Below are 26,102 nucleotides of genomic sequence, written 5' to 3'. Positions count from 1 at the left end.
CCGAGAAGGGTTTGCAGTTCGTGAAGGAGGTGCGAAGGTCGACGGTCACCCAACTCCTCTGCAGAAAGCAGCCCCTGGAAACGCTGCCGTTCCGAAGGGCTCGTGCGGCTCAAGATGGCAGCCTTCAACGTGTCGTAAGGGTTCGTGGTAGGCGGGTTGGCAAGGATGTCACGAACCTAAACCGCGATCTCAATAGGCAGTGACTGTTGTAGATGGTTGAAGCGGGTCTCTTGCGACGTGATGTGACTCACTCCGAAGCTTGCCTCGGCTTGAAGGAACCACACGTCGGGGTGCTTAGCGCTGAAGGGGGGCAAACGGCAAGCGACGGCGGAGATGCCAGGTCAAGAGGCAGCGGAGGACACAGAAGGACCGCTGGCGTCGCGGGGAGGGTCCATTCTGAGTACGTGGCTCCGCTGCAACGTCCGGGTCACCAATGTCGCGACGGCGACAGAGAGATGAGAGGACACACGTCTGCACGCTACAGCGCCGTGGGCCCAAACTGGAGGCCCCGCTTTATTCCACCTCGTGCCCAGCGCGCACCGCAAGCGCGTGGTCAGCACTCGCCACTCATGGCTCAGCCCCAGCGTCATCGTTCCTGGAGCGTGCCCGTTTGCGGCAGCAGACGACGCAAGCTGCTGGGGCGCCGCCACAATATATATATATATATATATATATATATATATATATATATATATATATATATATATATATATATATATATATATATATATATATATATATATATATATATATATATATATCTATATATAGTCTTACGTCCACTTATTTTTCGATATTTATGTGATCTAGCCTAAATTGACGTTTCCGCGCAAAACTGGGAGGATACTAAAAGTAAAGAACGGTGACGGAGACCATGTTCGCGAACGTAGCAGCTATCTTGACCAATGCCGTTTCTCAGCGGAAGCATATAAGTTCGCGAGTCGCACCGCGCCACCGCTGAGAAAGGGGGGAGTTTCTGTCTATGTGGCGTTGTCGGTTCAGGTAGTGCTTGTACGCTCCGCGCCGCCGACTGGCCTGGATAAAAGCAGGCAAAGGCACTTGAAGAGATTCATCTATCAAGTTGCACACTCAAATAAATTTTTGTCTATGTCCTAAATGGTAAGCCGGCTTCATTCACCCTCTTAAAGAAGATATTTGCAACCGCCTGGGAGTTTCGCCGATTGCTTTCTTGGAGGTTTCTGATAAGACGAAGTTCTGATATGACGAACAAATTATAACAGTCCTTTGTAGTTCTTCTAAACGGGAGTTCAATGTATATACATAGAGGGATCTCTGTAAAAACGGAGACATGCGAGAAAACATTTAAAAATGAAGTTTACCACCGTTTTGACGAGAGGAAGACTGGTTTTCCAGTCGAAACGTCAGTAAACTAATTTTTATTGTATTTCAGGTGTGTCTATATTTACGTACCTTATTCTCTCGCGCTCCTTTTGAGATTTCTTTATTTCCAAACTATATGAACTTCGACGTAACGAATTTTCGTACAACGATTTCCTGGATTTAAGGCAGTTTTCTAATTGTCCATTGCCAGCCGTATTGAAACCCGTGCGGATAATCTTTATGAAGAATCCTCGCGGAAGTGACGATGATGATCTCGTCGGTGCCCGTCATCACGTGAGAATCTCGTGCTCCAGCTGCTTCGTATTCGTCTCATCGCCCTACATGTAAATAAAATCACCACATTATCGCCGCGGTGTTGCGGCCATTGGTGTTCTATTATAGTCATGGGTTGAATTTTTTGCCAAGTACCCCCACAGCCAGTACCGTGTAACGCCCTGCATTTCCCCAAATATGCAGACATCGAAGATATGCAGATATTCAGACAACTGGTCCCACAAAATTTTGAACAACTACAAAATAAGACAAATATAAAATAATTACGGAAACTGGCGAACCGTGTAACGCCCTGAATTTCCAAAACAATGCAGATTTCTGTAAACGTCTACATTTATACATTGTAATTACGTAAATGAATATATTTGTACGGGCGAAATATTGCAAAAATAAATTAAGAAAAATATGAAAAAAATCACTTAAACTGGCGAACCGTGCACTGTCATAATATTGCACATTTTGCGGGAAGTTTCACCTATAATTGTTGTATCAGCGTTGATAAGATATTTGGTAGAAAGAAATTTTGAAACACTCACGATAGAAATATAAAAATAATTACGAAATATGGCGAACTGTGTAACAGTACATTTCCACAATAATGCAGATTTCGCGAAAGTTCCACTTCTAGTCGTCATAATAGCGTACATAAAGATAATAATAATAATAATAATATTAATAATAATAATATATGTATATTGCAATACAAGGTACATTTTCGGGCCTGCCGAAGCCACAGAACGCTTGAAGGGCAGTGCCCGGCAGTTGGCGGCACCTAGGCCAATCGCTTCGCCGGTACGGACACACAAAAAAGAGAATAAAAGAAAAAAAATAACAATACTATTAAAAAGGTGCTGAGTGATGAACAAATAGTTAATAGAAAAGTTCAAACAGACATTTCTTAATTAATTTCCGGCTACTGAGGGAGAAAACGTCGTCTGGTAACTGATTCATTGTATGCGGGACATAAAAAACGCGAATACGTTCCCCATACCTAGTTCGTGTCCTAGGCAAAACGAAACGATTGCGTTGACGAAGGTCCCTCACAGGAATGTACGGAACACAGTACTCTTTCGTCTAAGCATATTTCAGAACTACTGTTTGTGTATACAGAACTAAGAATTTTCGCATCTGAGACCATGAGAAAATACAGACATTGCCATCAATATTTGTACCCTACAACATCGATTTCAATACCAGTTTCAATAAACTGTCAACTTTGTTGCGCCAAAAGGCCGAACAAAAATAAAAGAAACAAATACCATATCGTAGTACGCTGTAACCAAGAGCGTGCACGATCTGTTTACGGAGTGAAACCGTACACATTGAGCGCATTAAAAATACCAAACAGGCAATTTTACGAAGATGGGAACAAATGTAGACCAACTGGCTGTTTCATAACATGTCAGAATTGAGAAATATTCCCAAGTACTTAACAGTCGAGACAAACTCAACCGGAGATCAACTGCAAATATTACAAGATGACTTGTGTAGGGAGATTAGTATTTCTTAGGAGGTAGGTTTTAGAGGATTGTGAAAACATACAAGTTGTGTTTTAGTTTTCGTAATCCCTATCACGTTGTTTTCAAACCATTGCATTAGTTGTTCACAATCGTATTGTAAATTGTTCACAGCTGTTGCATATTCAATGCGTCTAGAAATCAAAAGTGTATCATCTGCATACTGAACAACGCGACAGGAAAGTATGGAATCACTCAGAGTGTTAACATATAAATTGAACAGAACAGGTGCAAGAATAGACCCTTGTGGCACTCCACTACACAAAGGAATTTGTGTACTTCTAACTTTTCCAATGACAACGGTCTGAGATCTGTCAGCAAGATAATTGGTAAGTAAAGAAAGAAATTGACCACGAATTCCATAATAATACAGTTTGTCCCACAATATCTCATGATGAACACAATCAAATGCCTGGTGGCATCTAAAAAGAGAGCACAAGTGAATTCATTTTGATCAATGGCCTCATTCAGGAAATCAGAAACTTCTTTTAATGCTTTTTGTGACCCTCGACCACTTACAAAACCGAACTGGATAGGTGAACAGACATCAAGAGATTGAAGGAAACTAAGTAATACTGAACAAACATGCTTTTTCAGTATCAAAGCTATGGTTCGTAGGATTGAAATACCCCTATAATTTTTTACATTGTTTTTTTCCCCACTTTTGAACATTGGTCTAACTAAGGCTTGTTTCAGACCCATTGGTACAATTTGCGTAGAGATTAAGTTATTGAAAATAGCAAGCAATACGTGTTTGAGTTGCTCAAAATGCTTACATAGAACATCAACAGATATGCCGTCCGAACCAGGGGATTTTCGCCGATTAAAGTTAAACAGAATATACCGAATATCTTCCTCAGTACAAAGCGGCAAAAAGGCGGAATCAAGGACAGACATGGTCCCATTTGCCATACTTGCAGTGGAACGCCCAGCCGTCACCCTCATTGCAAAAGAGGAATTAAAGTGATAAGCCAGCTTAGCAGATATTCCTCCGAAGTTTTTAGTGATAGTGTCGGCCGTGTTTTTGGAGGCTCGGCCGCCCAATTCATTGACAAGAGTCCATGTTTTCTATGGGTTAGTCCTCAATTCTTGAAAGCGGCAGTTGAAATGTTTGCGCTTTTCTGCCCGAAGCAACGCATGCGCTCTATTACGTGCAGTTTTATAAAGTGCTCCCAGCTGAGCATTTTTAGGTTAACGGCGACTTTTTGTCCATGCGCATTCCCTTTCGGCAATAGCAGAAAGAACATTTTGATTATTTCAAGGACAACTGGGCCGTCTTTGCTTTACTGTAATCACTTCCTTGTATGCATTGACCACCTGCGTGAAAATATTGACGAATTGGTCGTAAACGTCGCTCTCAAGTACATCGTCTAAAAAGGACACCCAGTTATACTCTGAAACATATCGGCCCAGCCTCGAGTGGTCCGTAATTTGAATCTGATTAGAAGGCCCCTTATTTCCTGTTTGGTGTGCAAGTTGCGATAAAATACGACAACCAACGAAGAAGTGATCAGACATTTTTTGTTCAATCATAAAAGAAAGGATGTCGTTTTGCTCTGGCCGGACATTCACGTGATCCAGGCAGGAAGCTGCCAACTTTTCGCCCAGAATCTCAACACGTGTTGGAATACTAACTGTTGCCACGATGCCCGCTCCCGCAAGCCCGTTTAAATATTCGACAACTACCTTATTTGTTCCTTTCATAGGATCAATGTTCACATCCCCAATAATGCAAACATGCCCTGGCGGAAATGGAATCGCACTTATTTCTTCAACAAATTTATAAGCATTCTGATTCGGAGGCCGATATATAGCTAGCAGTGTTATATCAAAAACGGAGTTATGAAGACGGACGGCAAGAATTCTGCACATGAACAGTAAATGTGTAAGGAACAAGAAACCCAGCTATTTCTAACAAAAAACGCGATTCCGCCTCCTAGATTAAATTCACGAGTGTAGAAGTATGAAAACCGCTACGAAAGAACTGATCTGATAGCTGCTTTGATAGGTTTACCTCAGTCAGTACAAATGTATCTACCAAATCATGGAGTATGTTAACAACATGGCAAAATTCATCCCAGTGTTTGCGAATAGTTCTTATGTTCACGTGCAAAACAGTAAAGCCTGGATCTGTTGTTAAAAGCACATGGCGACTACCAGAAAAGTTTTGAAATTGTAGCGCTGTTGAATTCATTAAAAGAACAAAAGAAAAGCCATAAACAAAAGAAAAGCCAGAAAAGAAAAAATAAGTTCTCGGACAGGACTAAGAAAGACAAAAAAAAATGGCTGGCAAAAACTCACGCACAGTTCAAGCGGCATAAGAGTGCTCCGCATTCGTAGATAATTCTCTGAATTTCTGGAGACATTTATTTACATCATGTGTTTTGAACCTCTATATAAGGAAGGGCGACTTTTTACGAACTTGGTGCTTGCCGCACTCAAAATTGTTGTGACGGTGCTTGCTGCGATAGTGTTCCTGAAGGCGACGTTCCTTCTTGCCGGCGAAATGGCATTTAAAATTGCTCGCTTGTCTTGAAAGGACAAATTTTTAGTTTTGTGACTTTTGTGGCCGCAGAACTATTCACCGAAGGACCGACACCACAAAGACCATTGTAGACGCGCGATGTCACGCCGACAGGCAGGCCTAGCACCGAATCGACACCCACTCGCACTGTGAACCCACGGGAGTTTGCGGTGCGGGCGAAGTTCGCTAAATTAGTACATTTCTCCAGCCGATATTTAAATAGAAAGGGCAAAAAACAATGACGCATCAGAGTAGCAAATTACATCAAGAAAGCACGAGAAACTGCATTTGTTAAATTCGCTTTAAGAGCTTTGTTAACCAATTTCCAACCCTGTATTTCTTTCTTTCTTACCATCTATTACCAGTAGCCAGAATTGGGCATGCTTCTCTTCCATCTAGAGCCTTTTCGCTCGAGCTTTCATTTTTCGACTCCTCCTCCTCCAGACGCAGCACGCCGTTGCTTCTGCAGACATACCTTTGCCGTACTTTAGGCGTGTCTGTTCTCTCCATCAACATCGCAACTGTGCCTCCTGTCCATTCCCCGTGTATTCTTTTTTCTGTCCTTTCCTCCTCTCCATACCTTGCGTTGCCTCTGCCGTATCGTTACGAGATATTATTGTTACTTTCCCGATATTTTACGCTCCCCGAGGGATCTCCTTGGCGAGGGTGAGAAGAAAGGGAAACCCTCGGAGGCAAAGTGTGTATAAAAGTTTTTCTGTCGGATCTAACATAACCCCAGCCAAAGAAAGGTCCCACTTTCGAAACTGTTGGGCATAATAAAATCCGTGTCAGTGTTCCCCAAGTGTCTGCACCCAAGTTTTCACCGGGGTGCCGAAGCGGAACAGAACCGAACCGAAAACGGGGACGAACGGGTATTTTGCCGGAAGTGAGTTGCGGCTCGGGTATTTTTCTGAACCCGAGCCGCAACTGAAATATAAAAAATAAACAAAGGTAACCGGTTCATTACGAAATCGTTCGGCCGTCCGCAGTTGATAATGTGGCGGTCAACGCCATTCGGGGATTTTGTCTGACACCCCATCACCTTTGCCACTTCTCACGTACTTCCCTTCAGATAAGTCACAACACTATTTACGCTCTCTTCGTCGTCCCGGCATCAGGAAATGTATGCGGAAAAATGTTGCACAGATGTGCTACTGCTGGTGGAGCGAGCAGAGTGTAAGGCTGAGCAAACGAAATGCCACATTCTCGGCAGCCTGCCGGCAATAAGAAACGTCCACTTTGCACTCCCCTCGCTGTGACTGTGTAATGACAATCCGGCCGCAAAACTGCTGCACTGCGCAACAAGGAAGGCCAGCTTTCATATATGCATACTTGATGCATTTCATACTTTTCTTTAAAAACTTTGCACACCTGGTTAGTGTAAGTAGGTGAGAAGTATGACCCGCAGAACGTGCTAGACGGGTGAGCCGTTCGCTTTTGACAACAAGAATGCGAGTTCCATCGCCACACCCAAATGCCGTTTTTCTAATTTAAATGAAAACGAAAACTTTCATATGTGAAGATTTCGACACGCGGAAGGATCCCCTGGTGGTCTAAATTACTTTGCACGCCTTCAATGTACGGTGAGCCTCAAAGCACAGCAGTAGCTTCGGGGAATCAAACGCGCCAATATTATTTCGTAAGTGTGCTTCCACTGGCCCAACCCTTGGTTTTAAATTATTCGCTCCGAGTTCTGAATCTATGCTTCATTCAGCCATCGAATAAGCGAATTACTAAAAATTGTTTCAAACGTCACGTAACACCAAAATGTAGATTTTGCTCTGGACATCCGTTCCTTTCTCCAACCTTTAACTTATCCAAACGGGTCATCATGGCGAATGCAGCGAGCGCCCTAATGCCGGGTATAACAGACGGTTTGTCAGGAAGCTAAGAGCGGACAATTCCGCCTTTTTTAACGCATCCAAATAATGATAACATATAGCAGAAAAAGCGCTTAGTGTATGCCACAGACTTTCTTTTTTTTTTAACTTTATCCCTGGACCTTGCTGGCATTTCGTCTTGGATCAAAGACGGCACTACAGAAGTAGCCGACACATGCCGAGAGGCAGGCCTAGTCCGCATTACTCTATTTTCCCAGCGCTAATGCTTTGCGCTTTTGCTGTTGGTTTGTTTTTGCAAGGATGCTTTGTTTTGATTTTATTGTGGTGTTTAACGCGCCGACGGTACACCTGGGCTATGCACCGTGCCGTAGTGGAGGCCTCCCGATTAATTTAGACCACCTGGGGGTCTCTACGTGCCCTGAAATCTGGACAAACGGGCCTTTTCGCTTTTGGCCTCCATCAGAAAAGGAGCCGCCATAGCCGGGATCGAACCCGCGTCCTTAGGATCAGCAGCACAGCGCCTTAGCCACTGCGCCGCCGCGCGGGTGCTTTGTTTTCAGATACGCGCTTCACTGAATAGTGTAGCTCACTGCTCTGCTGCTACTGCTCTTTGTTCCAGTGAGGGGGAAGCAGTATTGCTATTGACAAATTATATAGTGCTTCCTCAAAACCGTTCCATTTCATGCATTCATACCCAGCTTTCCCGCTCAAAATTCTAACCTCGCAGGAACCTAGGACAATTACTTCAGGGAAGTGATATATGGCACAAAGCAAGAATTCAACGGGAAGATAGAAACACTAGAAGAACTTTTCAGGATTCTGAATAGTTTATGTGTAATTCGCGATAAAAGTTTACTCCCAATGCATTTCTATGGGATAGTTTTTATGGCTCAGGAACCTAGCCGCAAAACGTGCAAGACTTGAAACTGTGCGCAAAACAAGTTTTCACCCCCAATATTAGCAGCACGAAAGAACTTTAGAGTACGCTAAATAACTACAGATTAATCGCTGTTGAACAGACTGCCATGAGCGGGACAGCTGCATATGTACGAGTCCCTCCCTCTGCTCCCCCTCTCTCTCTAGCCTCTACTCCGCCCCACCCCCTAGTGAGCCCTATTATGTGCCTAGTGCACTGCCTTTCTCCCAAAGCACAACAACGACAGCCTAATAACCCTACAGTTTTTAATCGCATAATCTGTTATGAGGTTACGCAGCCCAGTGGACGGCACGGGGGCGGTGGTTAGGTGTAACAAAGACGTATTCATGGTGACGCACACATACGTAATAGCAGCTATCTTAAAATGCCTTCTAGTAATCACCGAAATGTAGTGACTGAGCGCTACCTCAACCTCCCTTTTAATAAGTTTTTGGAACACTTCCTCGAGGCGCTGACTGCACACGAATTATCTTGGGGAGCTAAACAATCAAATTCAATGGTAGTATTTACCGGACTGCTGTAAGATTATTTCTCTTACGCTACAACTGATAAAAACAGTGCACCGCTGTGATATCGATACGTCACATGCTAATATACGGAGTGCACTAAACAGTATCCAGACCTACCTTTAGGAGTTTAACGTTCAGCGGGATGGGCGATTACACAGAGAGGATGGCCAATTTAAAGAACAAAAAAGGAAACGGGGCTAAATGTATCCGACAGAGAGTCATGGCTCTTGTTTTATTCAAGTAGACCCTAGTACAACATAAAAGCTGCGCGGGAAAGTAGCTGGTAAATCGCAACTACTTCATGTGTTTTTTTTTATTATTTCGCCCAATGTATAACGTTGCTCTGAAAATTGCGCAGCATTTATTGGGAAAAGCAGAATTTTCAAGGAACCAGAATTGTACTTAATATTTCTAGTCACTTTAATCTCTGAAACATGTTTTTGGACTTCGCTGATAATTTAGCTACCCGAACCAGTTCGTGAACCGGTTCGGGTTGTGATTTAGTGGAATCGGAATCGCACCTAAACAAAATGAGTTTACCCGATTCCAAACCTTAACCGAACCATTATTTTTTCGGTTAGACACACTTTTATTGACACACACACACACACACACACACAAATATATATATATATATATATATATATATATATATATATATATAGCTTAATTTTATTTGAAAATAGGTTTCAGCATTCATGGTAAAAAATTCATCCGTTGACTATGTTGTGGTATAAGGGTAAGCCTGGCATTTTTTGTCCCCAGGAATCGCGTTTCCTACGGTCACCTGCGTTCCCTGCAGAACCATTGGCATAATCGGGACACGATGGAAATGCAGTGTGTGCGTCGACTACAATCTGTGTCACTCCTGCTACATGAAGGACAAGCACCTCCTTGACCATGCCTTCCTCCGTTTCGATGCACCTGGTGCCGAAGGGTAAGGACAAATGCAGCAGTCCTCAGTGTGTTGCAGGTTGAAAACGTATAAACGTCCACCAAAAAAACTAGAATGGGACTAGTAGTTACTTCTTTACGTGGCATTGCGCTAGATATCATTAAGCACGAACGAATTAATTCTCATCCTACTTTGAAATTTAGGTGCCAGTTCGCACATTTTACACATGCGGCTGTAGGTCGTACGCTGTCTCAAAACGACTCGCATATTAAGGACGGGCGAATCGAAATCTCATCCTAATTACAAAATTTAGGTGCAAGTTCGCTCGTGTTACACATGCGGCTGTATATCGTACGGTATTTCAAAAGGACTCGCGTGAGCTAGATAGTTACAGGAAGAAAGGCTAAACCGGACTCGCGATGAACTGAGGACATGGCCACCCACTGTAGCATTGACGGCCTAATAAGAGGTTTGTACACTACTGCAAGAAATTTACTTTGCTCCTACACGCGGCAGCAGTAAATTACATCTACATTCACTTATTGCAAACACGTCGTGTAGATGTCTGATATCGTTTTCCGAGGTGTTAGGCACACCTTTCAACTCGAACTACTTTTATTTATTCAATTTATTCAAAAATACCCCTAAATGCTCTCACTAGGAGGGTATTACATAGGGGGCAGGGTACATTGAGAACGAATAAAAAAAGAGGACTAACAGCACGTTAATAGGCAAACAAATAAATACCAGCGGGTGCGAGGCAAAAAAGAAAAACAAAACAAGAAAGAATAAAAACAAACAAAATTCTTGAAAGGACTCTAAAACCTTAAAGCACTTTTTGTAGGTTTTTAAAATTTTTTCACAACGTTTTGAGAAACATAGCAGATGGATGAACACTTCCTGACGACCTTTCCATCGTTCTACAAGCTGTAGCTGAGAAACATTACACTAACTCTAGGTTAAGGCATAGTTACCAGATGTATGCGGGCATGCTTGAGACGTCTCAAAATTACGACCGGAGGCCCACATCAAAACTACTCATCATCTTTAGCTGTCTATTTTTGCAACAGAGACTATTGCTAAATATTCGGATGGTCTTCTGAAAATACCTAGAATGGCCACCTATAAGACACCGTATAGGCATATAGACGTACTAGAACAGGCCTGTTTAACAATCTATTCTGGGCACTATGAAAGCAATCTGGAAATTTGTAGCTCATCATGCCACTTGCACTGAGCAGTCTTCCAAACGTCTGGCAATGTTTTCAGCCTACCTGCCAATATTTTCAAACTCACCCTAACTGCTTCGACCCAACGCTAAGTTAAAACACAACTAATGGTTGGAGCATAATTTCTAGCTACACATTTTAGCGTATTCCCTGTGGCAGCACAGACTTCAGTTTTTAATACTCTCAAATGTCTCGCATGCTGCAATAAGCACAAGATTCACTCTCTGAAAATTTTAACACATTATTGCTACAGCTAGAATGTATAGACAGAGTAGCATGTTGCTAATACGGTTAAAGAGCAAAGAAATTTTAATTGCAGTCTTAAAATAGATGCAAAGTCTGATTGTAAAGTACACAAATTCGAAATTACAACACTTGTGCTGTGCACTTGATTGCACTAGTATGCGCCAATGTAAATGCCTAATGAACTACATTTTCTTATAAAATATTATGCGCAAATTATAATTAGAAAAAGTACTGAATACTAATCGAGATAGCGCTTTTACCACAATACATTTAATTAAAGCCGCCAGCCATGTGTCTCCACTTGGGAAACGTAACGACCTTTTAAATAAATGGTTAAGGGATTTTGGAATAAATACACAACTGCAAGCTAAACGCGGTGACGGACCCTATAAGTACGCGGGAATTACAGAACTAATATTAGAACAGCACGTACAGCCGTCCCACGAAAAAAATTACATAGGTACTAAAATCATGGACGGCTGCACATGTAGTCTCCGTGCACCTCCGGAATTTCCAACAAGCACTGAAGCATAAAAACTGTTCATCCCATCTAATTGCGTCAACTTTATGCTAGGTCAAATGAAGAAACAGTAGCTATTTTATTTCTAAAATATTACGTCCCTAGCAGTATTTTCAAAAACATGACATTTTTGGAGCGGCTTCCATTCAGCCTCGCTGTAGCTCGTTCGAAATGCAGTGGGAAATTTTCGGAGGTAAGACAAATAGACAATGCTAGTTTCATCCACGTAGTACAAGTAGACTAAAACCTGCTCAAACCATTCAATTACGAAACGCACCCTATGTGAAACCGCAAAGGAGCGGCTGCTTTGAGAACATATTATAAACTCACCCCCATACTTTTTTGCAGTAATACTTTTCTGATGAGCAGAGGTATTGTAAAACCGCAGTTAAGCAATAAGGCGTAAAGCTCTACACCTCTCTGTTCGGCAGGCAATAAGCAGGTGTTGCCGTGGCGGAGTTCCTCAGAACAACAAGGTTTATCATTTTTAGGAAACATCCGTAATTCCTACGTAGTGGCTTCACTTAACAACTCTTTCGGGCATTAGTAATGTACTATGCAAAAAAGGGTCATTTCTACTGAATGTACATTTCTATAATATCTTGAAAAAACTAGCCTATACATTCTTACCACAAATATGGCACTGCTGAACACGCTTGTATTCACTCCCCTGAATCCAATAAGATTGTAACCTAGACAAATAAGCAAGACAGTTTTTAATACAAAAATTTGGTAATTCCGTGACTGTATTTGTTGCTACCTAAGATGCTTCGCCAATCAGCCAAGCAATGTAGATCCTGTTACTCAGTAAAAATGCATCACTAACTGAATTATTTTGGCATGCAAAGATTTGATCTTAATAAATTAAAATTGCATTTCCAAGCACTTCGGCATACAATATTATTAATGCCCAATGTAGGTGTATTCATGTGAAGAGTGAGAGAAACGTGTAAGTGCAATTCAAAAGGCTTTGCACACTTATTTTGGCCATACCGGCTGTCTCCTCTTCAGTGGAAGGTAAAGCTATTTCTGTTTCCTGAATATAATCCCGCTGTGCCTGGGTGCCTGCAAAGTGCGGGTGGTTGGACACCCACCATTGCCATTCATAACGGCAATGATGAGTGACAGGAACCAACAAAGAACTCAGAAGCAGCGGAAAATGTGCCATTATAGACTGCCACATGTTGAAGGATATTTGAAGACCACAAACCACAGGCTTGCAACTGTCCCTAGTTTACGATAAAAAACAAGCAATGGAGCATTTTAGCATCACGCAGGGACGTCTGTGCCAGAGATTTTATATTTTCCAGTGATGCTGTCACAGGTGCTGCATCCATACTTGACGCTAATACAGAGTAAAAGTTGCTGGTTTGCCACAGTAGCTTAAGCTCAGTTGTTCGCGAACAACGTGTCCGTTTTTGCGCTACGCGAAGTCATGGAAAAAAATAATAGTCTGCAAAACGCGCAAGATTAGCACACACACACTAAAAAAGAAATGAACAGACAAAAACACAATAAAACTCATGTACTACGACAGCAACAGGCGATGACATAGGGGTACACACATTTTGACTCACGGCAATATGGTGTGAAAACGATTCTACGATGAAAATATCATTCGATACGCCATATCCTAAAGTTGTGGCTGTAGTAAGGGGGAACTTGTCGTGTTGGTAGTGCCATGTGTGATTGCGTGTACTGGGCTGCTGCACATGACCCTCAGTACATACCGTGGCTCTCTAGATAGCGTCCTGACCAATATAGCTCAATCCTTACTGTGGATAGGTAATATGTGTAATGTGTGCATTCGAATAATTGAAGTGTACAGGTGTGCGAGTTATGCAGTCTTGTTTTTCCGAGGCCTTAAAATCTACCGCAAAACCATGACACACAACCTACAACTAAGCCTTCCTATCAGCAGACACTTCTGAGCGGTTTTCGTTTCAACTTCAGATTAACAGGAATAAAATTTACAAAATTTCCAATCTACAGAAAGCATTTAGTTTCGTAATATGTTTGCGGCAGTAAATTCACTGTGACATAGGTGAGTCACCAACAGCAGCTAAGGAAGAGAACAAAAATATCTCTGAAATAATTATTGGCAGCAAGTGCTGCCGACAGGAAGATTTATGACACCGACTGTGTACTGGTTCTTACACATCCAGCAAATATCAACGATAGTGTAGGCGACTAAGCCTTTTCCGCAATGGAGGAAGCCCGTGTGGTGGTGCTGCCTGCAGGTAACAGCAGGGCACTGCTGCGAATGTTAGTTCATATCGTTGCTCTGTACAGAGTACTCAAACAACAAAAGTCCTATTCTGTTTTACACGTGTTCTTGTCTTGCTTAGCCCATTGACGGTGAGGGTACATTTCTTTTAGTGAGAGAACTCTTACCAATAGTTAAATGCTTTAGTTGAAATGATTAAAAGTATTGTGCGCTTGAATATTTATTATTTAAAAAATGCTGAAGGATTATTGAACTGATAACTGGACATTTTGCAAAAAAAAAAAAACAGGGAAGACTTCAAAGTCAGTGACCTGTTTGTGTGATATTGCGGTCTACGTTCCAAACCTGTACATTTTGAAATTACCCACCCATCCACTTTACTAGCTTCAAACTTCTGAATTACTATGCAATCTGCCTATGCAACAGTGTTTTCTCGCAATTTCAGCATGATAACCTTATATCGTCTGCTATGCAAGAACTAAACATATTTTAGCTAAAATAAGAGGCACTTCAACGCCGATTTGCAGTTTTTCCCTGTTAACTGAGAAGCCATCATCGTCAGGTTGTCCAGTTTTGCGCTGGCTATTCCTAGTGGTAGCAAGGGTTTAGTGCATCAAGGCCTGCGACTTTTGTTGGTGTCGCCGCTTCCATGGCCGGAGGGTGCATCATTCAACATCCGTGCTAAATACGATGTCGGGACCACGAAAGCAACTTTAAGCGCCTCTAGAAGGAAAAGCGATATCAGCTGCTGACAGCATGACATGGCATGCCCTGGGGCCGAAGTTCGTATTTAGTGAGCGCAGACACCACGGTTTCTGAAGAGAGGAACAAGCCTTGGTTGAATTCAACAGCATAGGATTTTTCGGCCGTCGAAAGGAGCGTTACCTAAAACATAATCAGGCTGAGACGATTTGGAAGAGTCACAGCCTGCTGCTACAAGCGAGGACACGCGAAAGTCCGGCAGGGCTGGGAATTTCCCGCCCCTTACAAGGGCAGTGAACGAGATGCCGTTATGTCTGTGGCATGTGGCGTAGTCGTCCCACGAGTGTACCGCAATTATACAGGAGCCCCTGAAAAAGGTACACAGAGGTTCTGTTGTCGCCCAAAACCAGTTATTTGATAGAAATACAAATTTCATAACCTTTTTCCGACCTCCATTGCAACTTCTTTTATTACTCGCCGAATTTTTTTTTGTATATTATTGGGCATTGTGTTATATGCAGTTTTGTAAAGTATTCTGGCAAAATCTTTAAACCACATTCACATCAGGGATGAACAATAATAGACAACGTTTCAAGCCGGCGAGATATCTTAGTATGACTTACTCCAGCCTTTTAATCAATGATTCGACATTACTTGAAACAAAAGCATTATTATCCTTATAAAAAAACTTGTGACGTGTCCTTCTGATAGCAAATATTACAATGTAAACATTCAAATAAAGCTACTGGTACACACCCCTGAAAAAATAACAGTATACTTAATATGCTGGTATCTAAATAGTGAGGCTTTTGAAGACGAATTTACATCAATTATAAACCCGTTAATTTGTCTTGGCCTGATAATGACGCAGGATAATTTTTATTAAGAACCTTTGTCTCTGAATACCGCTACAGCTCGACGAGGCTCGCAGAAAAATAGAACATCTAGCTTTGTGACTCGTCCACCTTTTGGCAGCATTTTGACGTTCGCAGATCATTTCTTTAGCAAGCCTCCGTCATCTTCATGTATACCTTCAAAACGCTGTATCACAGCATTTGTATTACCAACGGGCATACACTCCGCCAGCCCGCATCAAACAAATTGTACAATGGGAACCCTACTATAGTAACATAGCTTGTTAAATATTGTATTCGCAATGAAAAGGTGAAAAAGATAAACCAAGGAAAGGCAAGAACCCGCTTACTGTTTTTGTTGTTACGAAAGCAACATTGGGTCGACTACGTTTCTCTAAACTGTTCGTTCAATGTATGAAAATTCGGGGTTTCCGATTGCGTAAGCAGTGTTTAAGAAGCGCTCCTAAGTGAAGCGCTGGAAACGGAACTGGTATGAACAGGATGGGGACTGTTGTGGGATGTGATGTCAACTTTCGAATGCTCGCGACGCTGATTAAAATTCGAAGTGTCGTGCAATAAATTTACCAGAAATTGGAATATCCGGGAAGGAAAAACTACGTCCCGTATCATCTGCAGTGTCTCTCATTTTATAATAGTGTCCGACACTGCCGAACCCCCTGTCTTTCACTGTTCCTTCTCTCTTGCAACATTAGAGCTAAGGTACCCCCAAGGCAAGGGTCCATCAAAATCGAAGTTCGTGGAATTTTCGAGGGCGCCAAAGTTGCGCGGGGACGTGATTGGATTTGGAACAACCAGGATGGTAAGACAGCTTTTTTCCACACACCCCTGCCCTATTTGCGTCCTAGCTGCTGAGATATGCTTACCAGCATTGGTTGCATGCCTTGGCACCAATACATCTAGCTTTAGGGTATACATCTAGCTTTACGGTGACCCCGGCCGCACAAAGCATATGTTCAAAAGTTCAGTAAACAGACAAAAGACTTTATTCGCCTTTGCACTACAACAGGTAATTTTAAAACATTTAATTGGAACGGACAAATCAAAATACATTTTTAATTAATTTAATGGTGAGACTAGCTCATTTTGTATAGAAAAAATGTGGATCGGCATGACAACGGTAATTTGTACTAAACGGACTACAAACGACCAATCAAAACGAGTTGTTGAGTTGGACTTGACTGGTCTGGTAATGAACTGGCTCATTGATGAGAAATGCCATCACTATGGGATTCATCTCACGTTGAACATGCCAAATGGGATCACCTTTCGAATATGGCATTAAAACATGCTTTGAAGAACGACATTGTGTAATGCACCAGGCGAAAAAAATAAATGTGAGCATCTACGGTAGATTTTATTGTTGAAACCATAATGCGGTAATTGGAAGCAGAAAACGGTTAAGCCTGAACCGTAGACGTAGTTAAGATGTTTGTTGATCGCTCGCTAATGTTTGTGTTCCGTGCCTAATATCCCCGCACCAAACACCGTGACAAATTAACTTTATTGCAATATAATGATTATTGCTAGATTTGTAATGCATCATATTTGACACTCACACAACATTTGCGGTTGGAAATGGATACAAATGCAAAATAATATGAGAATTTAAAAACTTGAGGACCAATGAGCAGCATGCCTCGTCTTCCCATTTTATTTCTTGGTAAGTGCCCCAATTGGAACAAGTTATAATCCTAAAATATAGGCGTTCATTCGCCACCTCAACTTACGCTGCTGTTATATTCATCCGTATATTTGTTTTTTTATGACGACGCAAGTAGCTGGCCGAAGCGCAACAAGCCCTATGAAAAATTGGGCAAGTACCTATGCCCCAAATGTCACCAGCGAATGGTTTGTGGGCATTATACAAACAATACATTCTGTAGGAGCACAAGCCTCATTCAAGATTAAAAACACAAGTGCTACATATTCGTAATTTAGAAGCTCCATCACCAGCAGGATGAAACAAGGCCCTCTAAATGAATTTTATTCTGTTGACTAGTACAGCCTATGAAATACGTACAATAGCTATGATATAGAGGAAACCGGCAGATCACATTGCTATAGGCTTCAATGTAGGTGCACAAAACAAACGTCTGACACATCAACGCACTAAATCTACTATCTTACTCACGATACGAAAACTTTGCGCAAATTTTATTGAAAAGACTTTTTAGGCGATGACTCCGTGATTTAGCACAGTTCGCACCAGAAACGTCCAATAATATGTTTTATTTGCTCTTGACCATGGTTATAGTTCCTGGAGACTATGTTTTTCTGATTTTTCTAAAAAAAACTTCACTTGTCAAAATGTAGGGGTATTCAAAGTTCCGATTATCCTGGTGTTTTTAATAAAGGTGGGGTGAGAAATCTGCACAAGTGTAATTGATTTCGAAAGAAAACTGCCCGCTTATAAGGGGCCCCCTGCAGTCGTTATGTAGCAGGCATTGTACAGCTCTAATCGCCTTCTTCTTAGCGATAAATATTAGTTTAGGCAAAAAGATCGTAAACGGGGCATAAATTTAAAGTAGTCAAGTTATTTCAAATATCGGCACAATCGAACTTTATGATCTGTCTAACAGCAGCGCGCACCACTCACGCGCATAGATGGTGAACTTCATTTTCATAGCATTTGCCCTTTTCCAATTATATTGCGCACGCACATTCGTTTTCATCATTACTTTTTGAAGCTCAAGCCTGAGTTGTGCACTGAGTAAGTACCCCCATCGGGGTGAATTACTGGTGAACGCTTTGGCAAGTTGCAACCATAAAGGAAGAGCTTTTAAACGTTGCACTAAATCTCCAAGCATTTATAGAAGGCTGCTCACCTTACTTGATACGCCCCTTCCACTGCACACCCATTTTAATGTTTTGAAAAACCATAAAGCATGGTGAATGCTTAAATCGGGAAACTTGTGTACACTTTTACGCACTAAAAGTGCCGGCGAGGAAAAAAGGTTAACCTGCAACCTGTTTTTATACAGGTACAAGAAACAGTCAAAACGTGTTATAGTATGTAATGATTCACTAAAAATACCTGTAGGTATGAATCATGCCGAGAAGGAAAGAGTAGCGAGATTATAAAATTTGGCAGGCAAGGTTGTCAGACACGGTGGAATAAGAAGGAGCTTTTATTTTGAATGTTTTATGTACACAAATGCTATGAATAACATCGAGGTTCATACCCGGCTGGATAGATTTATGCTCATGCGAAAAGTGCGCATATTTCTTTTTCGCTATACAAGTCAAGCCAAAACTGTACTAAAACCTCAAAATACCATTCAGTACGTACATTTTGAAAGAAAAGAAATTCCATGGGTGGAATAGTGTGAACCACAAACAATGACGCGAAGAAAAACAAGAGTAGTGAAGTTGGATTTACCGAAGGTGTCAATATCCTTATGCATAATATGATTAACAGAATAACACGCATCCGATTTAGTCAGCTGAATGTATAAGACATTATGTAGGCTTGTCGTTATTTTTCATTTTTGAAACGAAGCTGCCTTGCACGAGGTTTTGACCGAAATTTCCAGTGCCCATCGGGCTGCGTTACTCGCTACAGGGTATGTGTCAAGTTTTTGTTCCACTCAATATAACGTGGATAGCTTAGTGAGAATTATTTTGCAATTGGCTACTAAGACGGCTCTATCATAGCACCCAGACTTATTTGTTTCAAATAGTCAGTTGGTTCACAGTAAGGTTGCAAATGTTACAGTATTCCCGTCTGCTGTCCCTGCATGGCAGTCTACAGAAGGGGTATGGTCTAATAAAACAGCTTTAACTTTTGTTTTCTTAAATCTATACAAAAACAGATTAGAAGAGAAATATTTTAACAATATTTCAATGCAAGTTATATGCGTCTTGAGCCTACCAACACAGTGAGCCACCATGCATAACTAGCAACAGTTTTCCATGAATACTGCTTCGCTCGTCTTCTATTTTCACAATAGAGCAAGGGCTCCATATTTTTGTTAGGCAGTTTATTGAGAGTGGTAGAATATTCCATGATTTTGCCACAATTACAGCGAGGCTTCACCGTTTACACAAGCTAAATGTCCTCAGTACGTTTAGGGTGCTATGTATAGCATGGCTAGCATTTCACTGAGGGATGCTCAGAAAATTTCAGTCAAAGATCGTGTAGCATATATTATACTCTGAGACAGTATTTATATTTCGCACCCTTAAGTTTCATTAAAGTGCAAGATTATTATTGTTTAGTAAATAGGGATTATGTGCTCATACCGGGGCCGTTGCTAAAACGCGCACGGCCATGTTCTACAATAAATAATTGGTTGCGCAATATGACATTAAGCGTTCTGCAATGAATCCACACTGTAAGTTTAGTTTAAGTGATAAATAGAAAATGTAAAGCTCTCATCAGTAGCCGTTTAAGTTTGCGAAATCCTTCCAGACGAGCACCAAAATAAAGCATCCATAAGATAGCTCCTTGCGTAGTGTTTCAATTGTACAAATCAGTGCATTTATTTGTACAATGTTACTCCTAAGTACTTATAGGTGTACACTTGGCTAAGTGTTTTACCACCACACGGAAGTTACACACGCTAGGATTTTTATGTAAAACAAGTTTTGTCTGTTTATAATTATCCTAATTTATTGACGTTGAACCTGGTAACTTTCTTAAAAGGCATTCATTTAACAGTTTTGGTTACCACCACTGAGTTGCATCTGATGAATAGCGCTGTGTGATCAGCCCACAGGGTCAATTTAGTGGAATTAACATGCGTCATTTATTCACAAATAATAAAAAAAGATAGGATCTAGCCAAGAATCCTCTGGAAACGTCGCCTTCCGTCCTTCAGCATTGACTTTTCTTCAAATGTGTGTTGAAACGTGTGTACAAATTTGTTCGCATTTGCTGAATGAATTAGGGAGAATGAAATTGGCCGGCCTGTCAACCCATTGAAAGCGCTCCCTGTGTGCAGCGCAAAAAAGGGTATAGTCGAACGTTCAAATACGGCAAAGCAAATTCTCGTAAAGGTCATTTTTTTCAAAGTCCGCAAATAGGCAAAAATTGCGCCCACCTCCCCTCGCGGGAACCCTGGTGTGATGCGACGCTGAAGGGGGTTCCAATGGCGTCGCATCAAGCAATCGTCGGTACGGGAAGAGAGCAAGCGCAAGCGCAAGCGCGGACGACCGTCGACTGAGAGACCGGCCGGAGCACGGCACTCCGCTTCTATGCACAGCGTGCCCTTAGGAGAGGAGACCGCGGAGAGAGAGAGTACTGCACATGCGCACAGTGCGCAGCCGCGGGCAGCGCGACCGCAGATGTTGGGATAGAGTGTTCGCTATCGGAGAGAGGAGAGGAGGCGAGCGGAGGAGAGACGCAGCTGTGTGGACGCGGACGACGGACGCACGCGGGACAGGGCCGCCGGCAAGAGATGCTCCTCTCAGCGTCGCATCTAAAAACACGTAATCTTCTCAACCCCATCGTGCCGAAATTCACGGAACTCATGGGAAGTATAAATACCTGTGCATATAACAAAATATAAAACTGGGCAGCATGCAACAATGGCCGTTGGATGATTGAAAGTGCATAAAACTGATGGGAACTGCTCCTGAATACCTCACGATCACACGGTGAAAGAAGATCCTCAGGAAGATTGTTTTATAGATTGATGGTTGTATTAGTCATACATTAGTTTTATAAGTTGAAGGGTGTATTTGTCATACGCCCTTCAGAGTGCTCTCAGGGCAATTTCTTAGAAGAGGCGAACAAGATGCGTGGCCGGGACTGAACACCGCATCCTATTGAGAAGGTAGAAGAGGAAAGACCTATAGCAAAAGTTCAGGAGATAGGCCAGACGAGACTATAAGAAAGCCTCACTGGCGCAGTTGATAAGATCAGAGTGATTATCGTGCGGTTAAATGAAAGCGAATATCACGATTGGTAACATATCCTTAGCATTGTCTCAAAAATAAAATGTGCTGCTTTGGGGCTTACGCGCAGGCGGTGAGGGCAATGTCGGCACGGTGGTGACAATTGGAAACTGGAACGCAGCCACTGTGCGCAGCCACGCCAGCGTCCGGTGGAATGGAATGGCTGCGTTAAACTATCGCCTTGGCCTTGGCGGAGCTGTGGATCTCAAGTGTACCGAGCCAGCTCTGGGATGTAGTTTCTACAAGGACCACATGCCTCTCATCGGTAACGCAAACTCCTCCTGTCACGTCCCCCCGTTGGTCGGCGCATGACGCATGTCTTTGATGCCGTTACCTCTGCCTTTCGGCAGTCTGGTGTTCTATGTTGAAAGGTAGCTTATGAGACTAAAAGATCGCCGCTGGGAATACTAGAGCGAAGCGTATCCAACAGCAACAGACAAAATGACCCCCATCACATACTGATGTTCTGATTCAATGAGGCGGGGGTTCTGAACTCATCACGGACCACCAACGTGCCAGTACGGCAACATTTTAATGTCTTCAGAAGCAGTGATTTTTGCCAGACTTTACAGAAAGCAAGCTTACGTGGTTTCTAAGCGGCAGGAAATTAATTTTTTTTTTCGACTTATCCATTGAGGATGTTAAAGGTGTACTGGAGTATTTGTTTGGCTATTTGATACACAAGCAACACATCTTGACGAGGTCGAAAGGTTTTGTTAGTAATGACGCTCCAACAGACACGACATTATGAGAAAGACAAACCTGCTTTTTATGCTTCGATACCTCCTTAGCCAGTTTAGGCGACATAGTTTAGCCTAACACAATACGTCTATGAACTGAAAGTAAAAATTAGTTCACCAATTTTGTGCATTTTCAGTCCCTCTGCTATAAACGTGGTCTATTTTGAAGACCTCTTCCCTACAATGCAGAAATTAGATGCTGGAAAGATTTTACCAGAAAAATTAATGAACACATATTAAAGGATCAAGGGCTAATGGTTTTTAATAATACCGTCATAGCGCTCAATGTATTTCAAAGGAGCGCTATACACAGGGCCATCGGAAAACGTTCCTGCATTGCTGTACACGAATGCCGTAATTGGAAGAATTTTACAGCGGCAACATCGGCCGTATGATTGCAAAACATAAAGGCCGTAGGTTAACCTATGTGTTGTACTATGTTCCGCATTGTATCGCGTTTTTAAATTTTTTTGCATTCATATTTTTGTTGCAGGTTTAGAAGATACTAATTATCTCCATTTCCAACAAGGTAACGATTAAATGCTGAACTTGACAAATTACGCTTTTGTTCGACAGCTATATTGTGGCACCATTGTTCTGCTGTGGACAGGTTTCCTGTGGATAATTTGCAAATAAAAAATGTCTCAAAGACCTTAACTCATCTCTTTACGAATTATAATTCGACTAGCAATATTGATGAAACAAAACTACGTTTGCAAGGCAATACTTAAGCAAGTTCAAATGTTGTATGTTGTGGTCTCCAACTGGTGATGAGGATTAGGGTACGACCACATCTGCTTTGCGGCCTAATTTTTTTAAAGCAGACATTATGACGAAATTTCAGCGTACCCACGCCCACGATTCTGCAGGGACAGCTATATAAATTTAATTTTTCCTGCCTTTCTAACATAAGGAAATATGTTCGTTTTACATATACAAAGCATGTTATCCCATTTGGTATTTTACGGTGATTCAGTAGTGGTGAATTGCCCGAAGGAACTGCGTAAAACCAAAAAATTAAGCACAACCAAACAGTTTATGCGCGTTCTTTGTTAGTTTTAATCAACAAAAGTTACATCCCCCGCCCCACAAAAAACACTTGGCACCCCCCCCCCCCCAATTTTATCGTCTGCGGCTCGTTCAATAACGCGAGCATCACAGAAAACAAAACAAAAAATACCTTCCCAACCGGGAACCGTGGTGCACGCAAACCTTTTCCCACCGTTTGAAACCGTAAACTCGATCTATTGTGAAATCACTGTCAAGCCAAATGTCTAACCCCTGCTGGCCGAACCCCTTCAGCGGCCCGCAGTTGTCGTTTCGCCTGGCTTTCGAATTGCTGAAACTGAACATCAGCTCGCCGAGCACGCGTACGTTCACGCTTTGGGTCTTTGAGGGCTGCCTGCTCTTAAGCCATGCGTGGCCTATTACTGGCGCAGCTGGCGTGAAACTCCAGCGAAATGGCGCATGCGGGGCGAGGTTGTCTCCCTCTACCTTCTTCGTAGGGAGGGAGCACCTGTGATTGGCTGGGAGTATCTTGATCGGCGTCACTTGTGGGAGCGGGGGGCCGCAGGCAGCCAGCGGCGGGTGATGCGAGTCTTGACGTACGATGCCAACAGCAACGCCGGCGGCGACACCAGCCAGCCAATCCAAGCTTCGTTTGAAAAAACCCATGCATCAGGAACATCGCCAGCAATCTCCGTTTCGGCTTTCGTATAGCATCTTTGGAGACAGTGTCGTAGCAGCATAGAGGGTGAGTTAAAAACAAACAGCTGCAGTGATCCTGCGGTCGTGGTTGAGGGATACAAATTAGGGCAGTGGAACTCACCGACGAACACAGCCAAATGAAGCGCTTTCGCTCTCATCCCATAGGCATAATTTAAAAAGCCGCAGCAGCTTTTGGATGTGTGACTCCAAGTAGAACGCAAGCGCAAACTACCACTCAAAGGCGACATTTCGCCTGCGATATGACGAGGCTTTTAGAAACTCAGATCTTTTGGTTCTCTCAAACGTGGTAAGCAGATTCAGAGTGTGTGCCATGCGGGAAAAAAATCAACGTAAAAGCGAAGGCGGCTGCAGCCGGCTACCTAACTTACCACTTAGAGCCGAAAAAGACTTGTTTGTGCAAAAATGATTGAATGCTTCATGCCTGTGGTATTCAGACAATGACTGCGATATTTGTTATCAAATATGATAGGCTGCTCATTCAATGAAACTCAATTTACCCTCTGCGACCATAAAGAATAAGATAGAAGGGGGAAAGCAAGAACGCAGGTAATACCGGGCCGATTAACCCAACAGAAATCTTAAACGTTGATAGCCATTACAACTTCAAACACCAGTAACGTCCGAGGACGGTGTGGCATCCGTGAAAGCCAGCACCGGAATCTTCCACCAAGCCCAAGCGCGTCCAACTGGACTAATTGTTCTCTTCTGTGGCGTAGAAGAGATTCCTCCTTCCTTGCAAGAATGTATGGTTATGCCAATACCTATAACTAGTAGAAACCCGAGTAGCCTAGCCCATCTTCGCGCCATTTGCTAACCTCTAATGAATGTAAAGTAATGAAGGGCATGGCTATATACAGATACGGAGAAGTAAGCTGTTTCGCTATTTCACTAGAGCAAGGATTTCGGCCTAAGTTAGGAAGAGATGACACCGCTCTTCAAATTTACCTTGACGCAAAAGAAACAACAAGTACACATGAAATAGGCACGGCGGTCGGCATTGACGTCCGAAAAGCATTTGATTTTGTTCCCCACCGTACTTGTCTTACCGAGACGCCGCAACTCGGAATACAGGACGCACGTTCTGTTTTATCAAAACCTTCCTCAAAAACAGGACATCGCTAGTCCGCGTACTATAAGCTGAGAGCCTACAAACTCCAAACAGCATATGATTACATGAAGAAACGGTAATAGACCCTACGTTGCTCAACGTTGCTATGGCGGAAACACCACATGCACTATAGCGCTGGTTCATAACTTCCGCTTTCCATTATACGCAAAGGCTCTACCAAAGGCTCAGAAAGGGAAAACAAAAGTATGATTCAGGGAGGCATAGACATTGTCTGTAGTTGTATTACTCAGGCGGAAATAAGGGCCTCCTAAGAAAAACACAGAGTTTGTTGTAGTCTTCTTGGTCCAGAAGTTAACGTTAGATCGCCTTCTTAGCGCAATCAAACTATCTAATACAGCGAAACTCCACCATTCGGATCTCAGGTTTCCGCGTACACAAAGGCGGTAGTACATTATAGGAAAAAATCGCGCAAGCACGACATGTAAGCAGCCTCCCCATCTCACTCGCCTCCGCACTAGAAAGCTGTGGGAAGCAAAAGAGCAGCAGATCCGCCAGGTAATCCACGCCTTGCTTACATCTGAAAAAATGTATGCATAACCTTATGTTCTTTTAGGTGCGCAGCAGAAGTTTGAGCTAGAACGGCACAACAGACAATTCATGCGCATCGTAACAAGCCTAATTGATTGATTGTTGGCATTAACGCGCCGACGCATCGCAGGCGATGAGGCGCGCCGTAGTGGAGGGCGCCGGATTAATTTTGATCACCTGGGGGTCTTTAATGTGCGCGAAAATCTCGTACACATGGGCGTTTTTGCTTTTCGCCTCCAACAGAAAAGCGACTGCCGCGGAATCGAAACCGCATCCTCGTTCTCAGCAGCGCTACGCCTTATCCACTGAGCCGACGCGGCGGGTGGCTCTGCACACAAGCACACAAGGTACCCAAGCTACATAAGAACACAAGCTACCCAAACACACAAGGGTGCACCAGGTGTCACTGTGCAACGGGCTTA

At 42.7% G+C, this 26,102-nt stretch overlaps 1 protein-coding gene across 1 annotated transcript in view; it reads left to right on the top strand.

The window, feature by feature from the left end:
• Nucleotides 1-26,102, top strand: part of LOC144147089 (uncharacterized) — a 293,400-nt gene that overhangs the window by 191,058 nt on the left and 76,240 nt on the right. The window contains exons 21-24 of the mRNA XM_077679136.1: nt 9,729-9,900; nt 16,350-16,456; nt 21,626-21,820; nt 22,789-22,824. Of these exons, the coding sequence (XP_077535262.1) occupies nt 9,729-9,900; nt 16,350-16,456; nt 21,626-21,820; nt 22,789-22,824 (510 nt within the window). The remainder of the gene's footprint in view (nt 1-9,728; nt 9,901-16,349; nt 16,457-21,625; nt 21,821-22,788; nt 22,825-26,102) is intronic.

Source organism: Haemaphysalis longicornis, unplaced genomic scaffold (genome assembly GCF_048455015.1).
Source record: "Haemaphysalis longicornis isolate Haplotype H1 unplaced genomic scaffold, Haemaphysalis longicornis Haplotype H1 scaffold_7, whole genome shotgun sequence".
Lineage (NCBI taxonomy): Eukaryota > Metazoa > Arthropoda > Arachnida > Ixodida > Ixodidae > Haemaphysalis > Haemaphysalis longicornis.
This window is presented reverse-complemented; position numbering and strand designations above follow the sequence as displayed.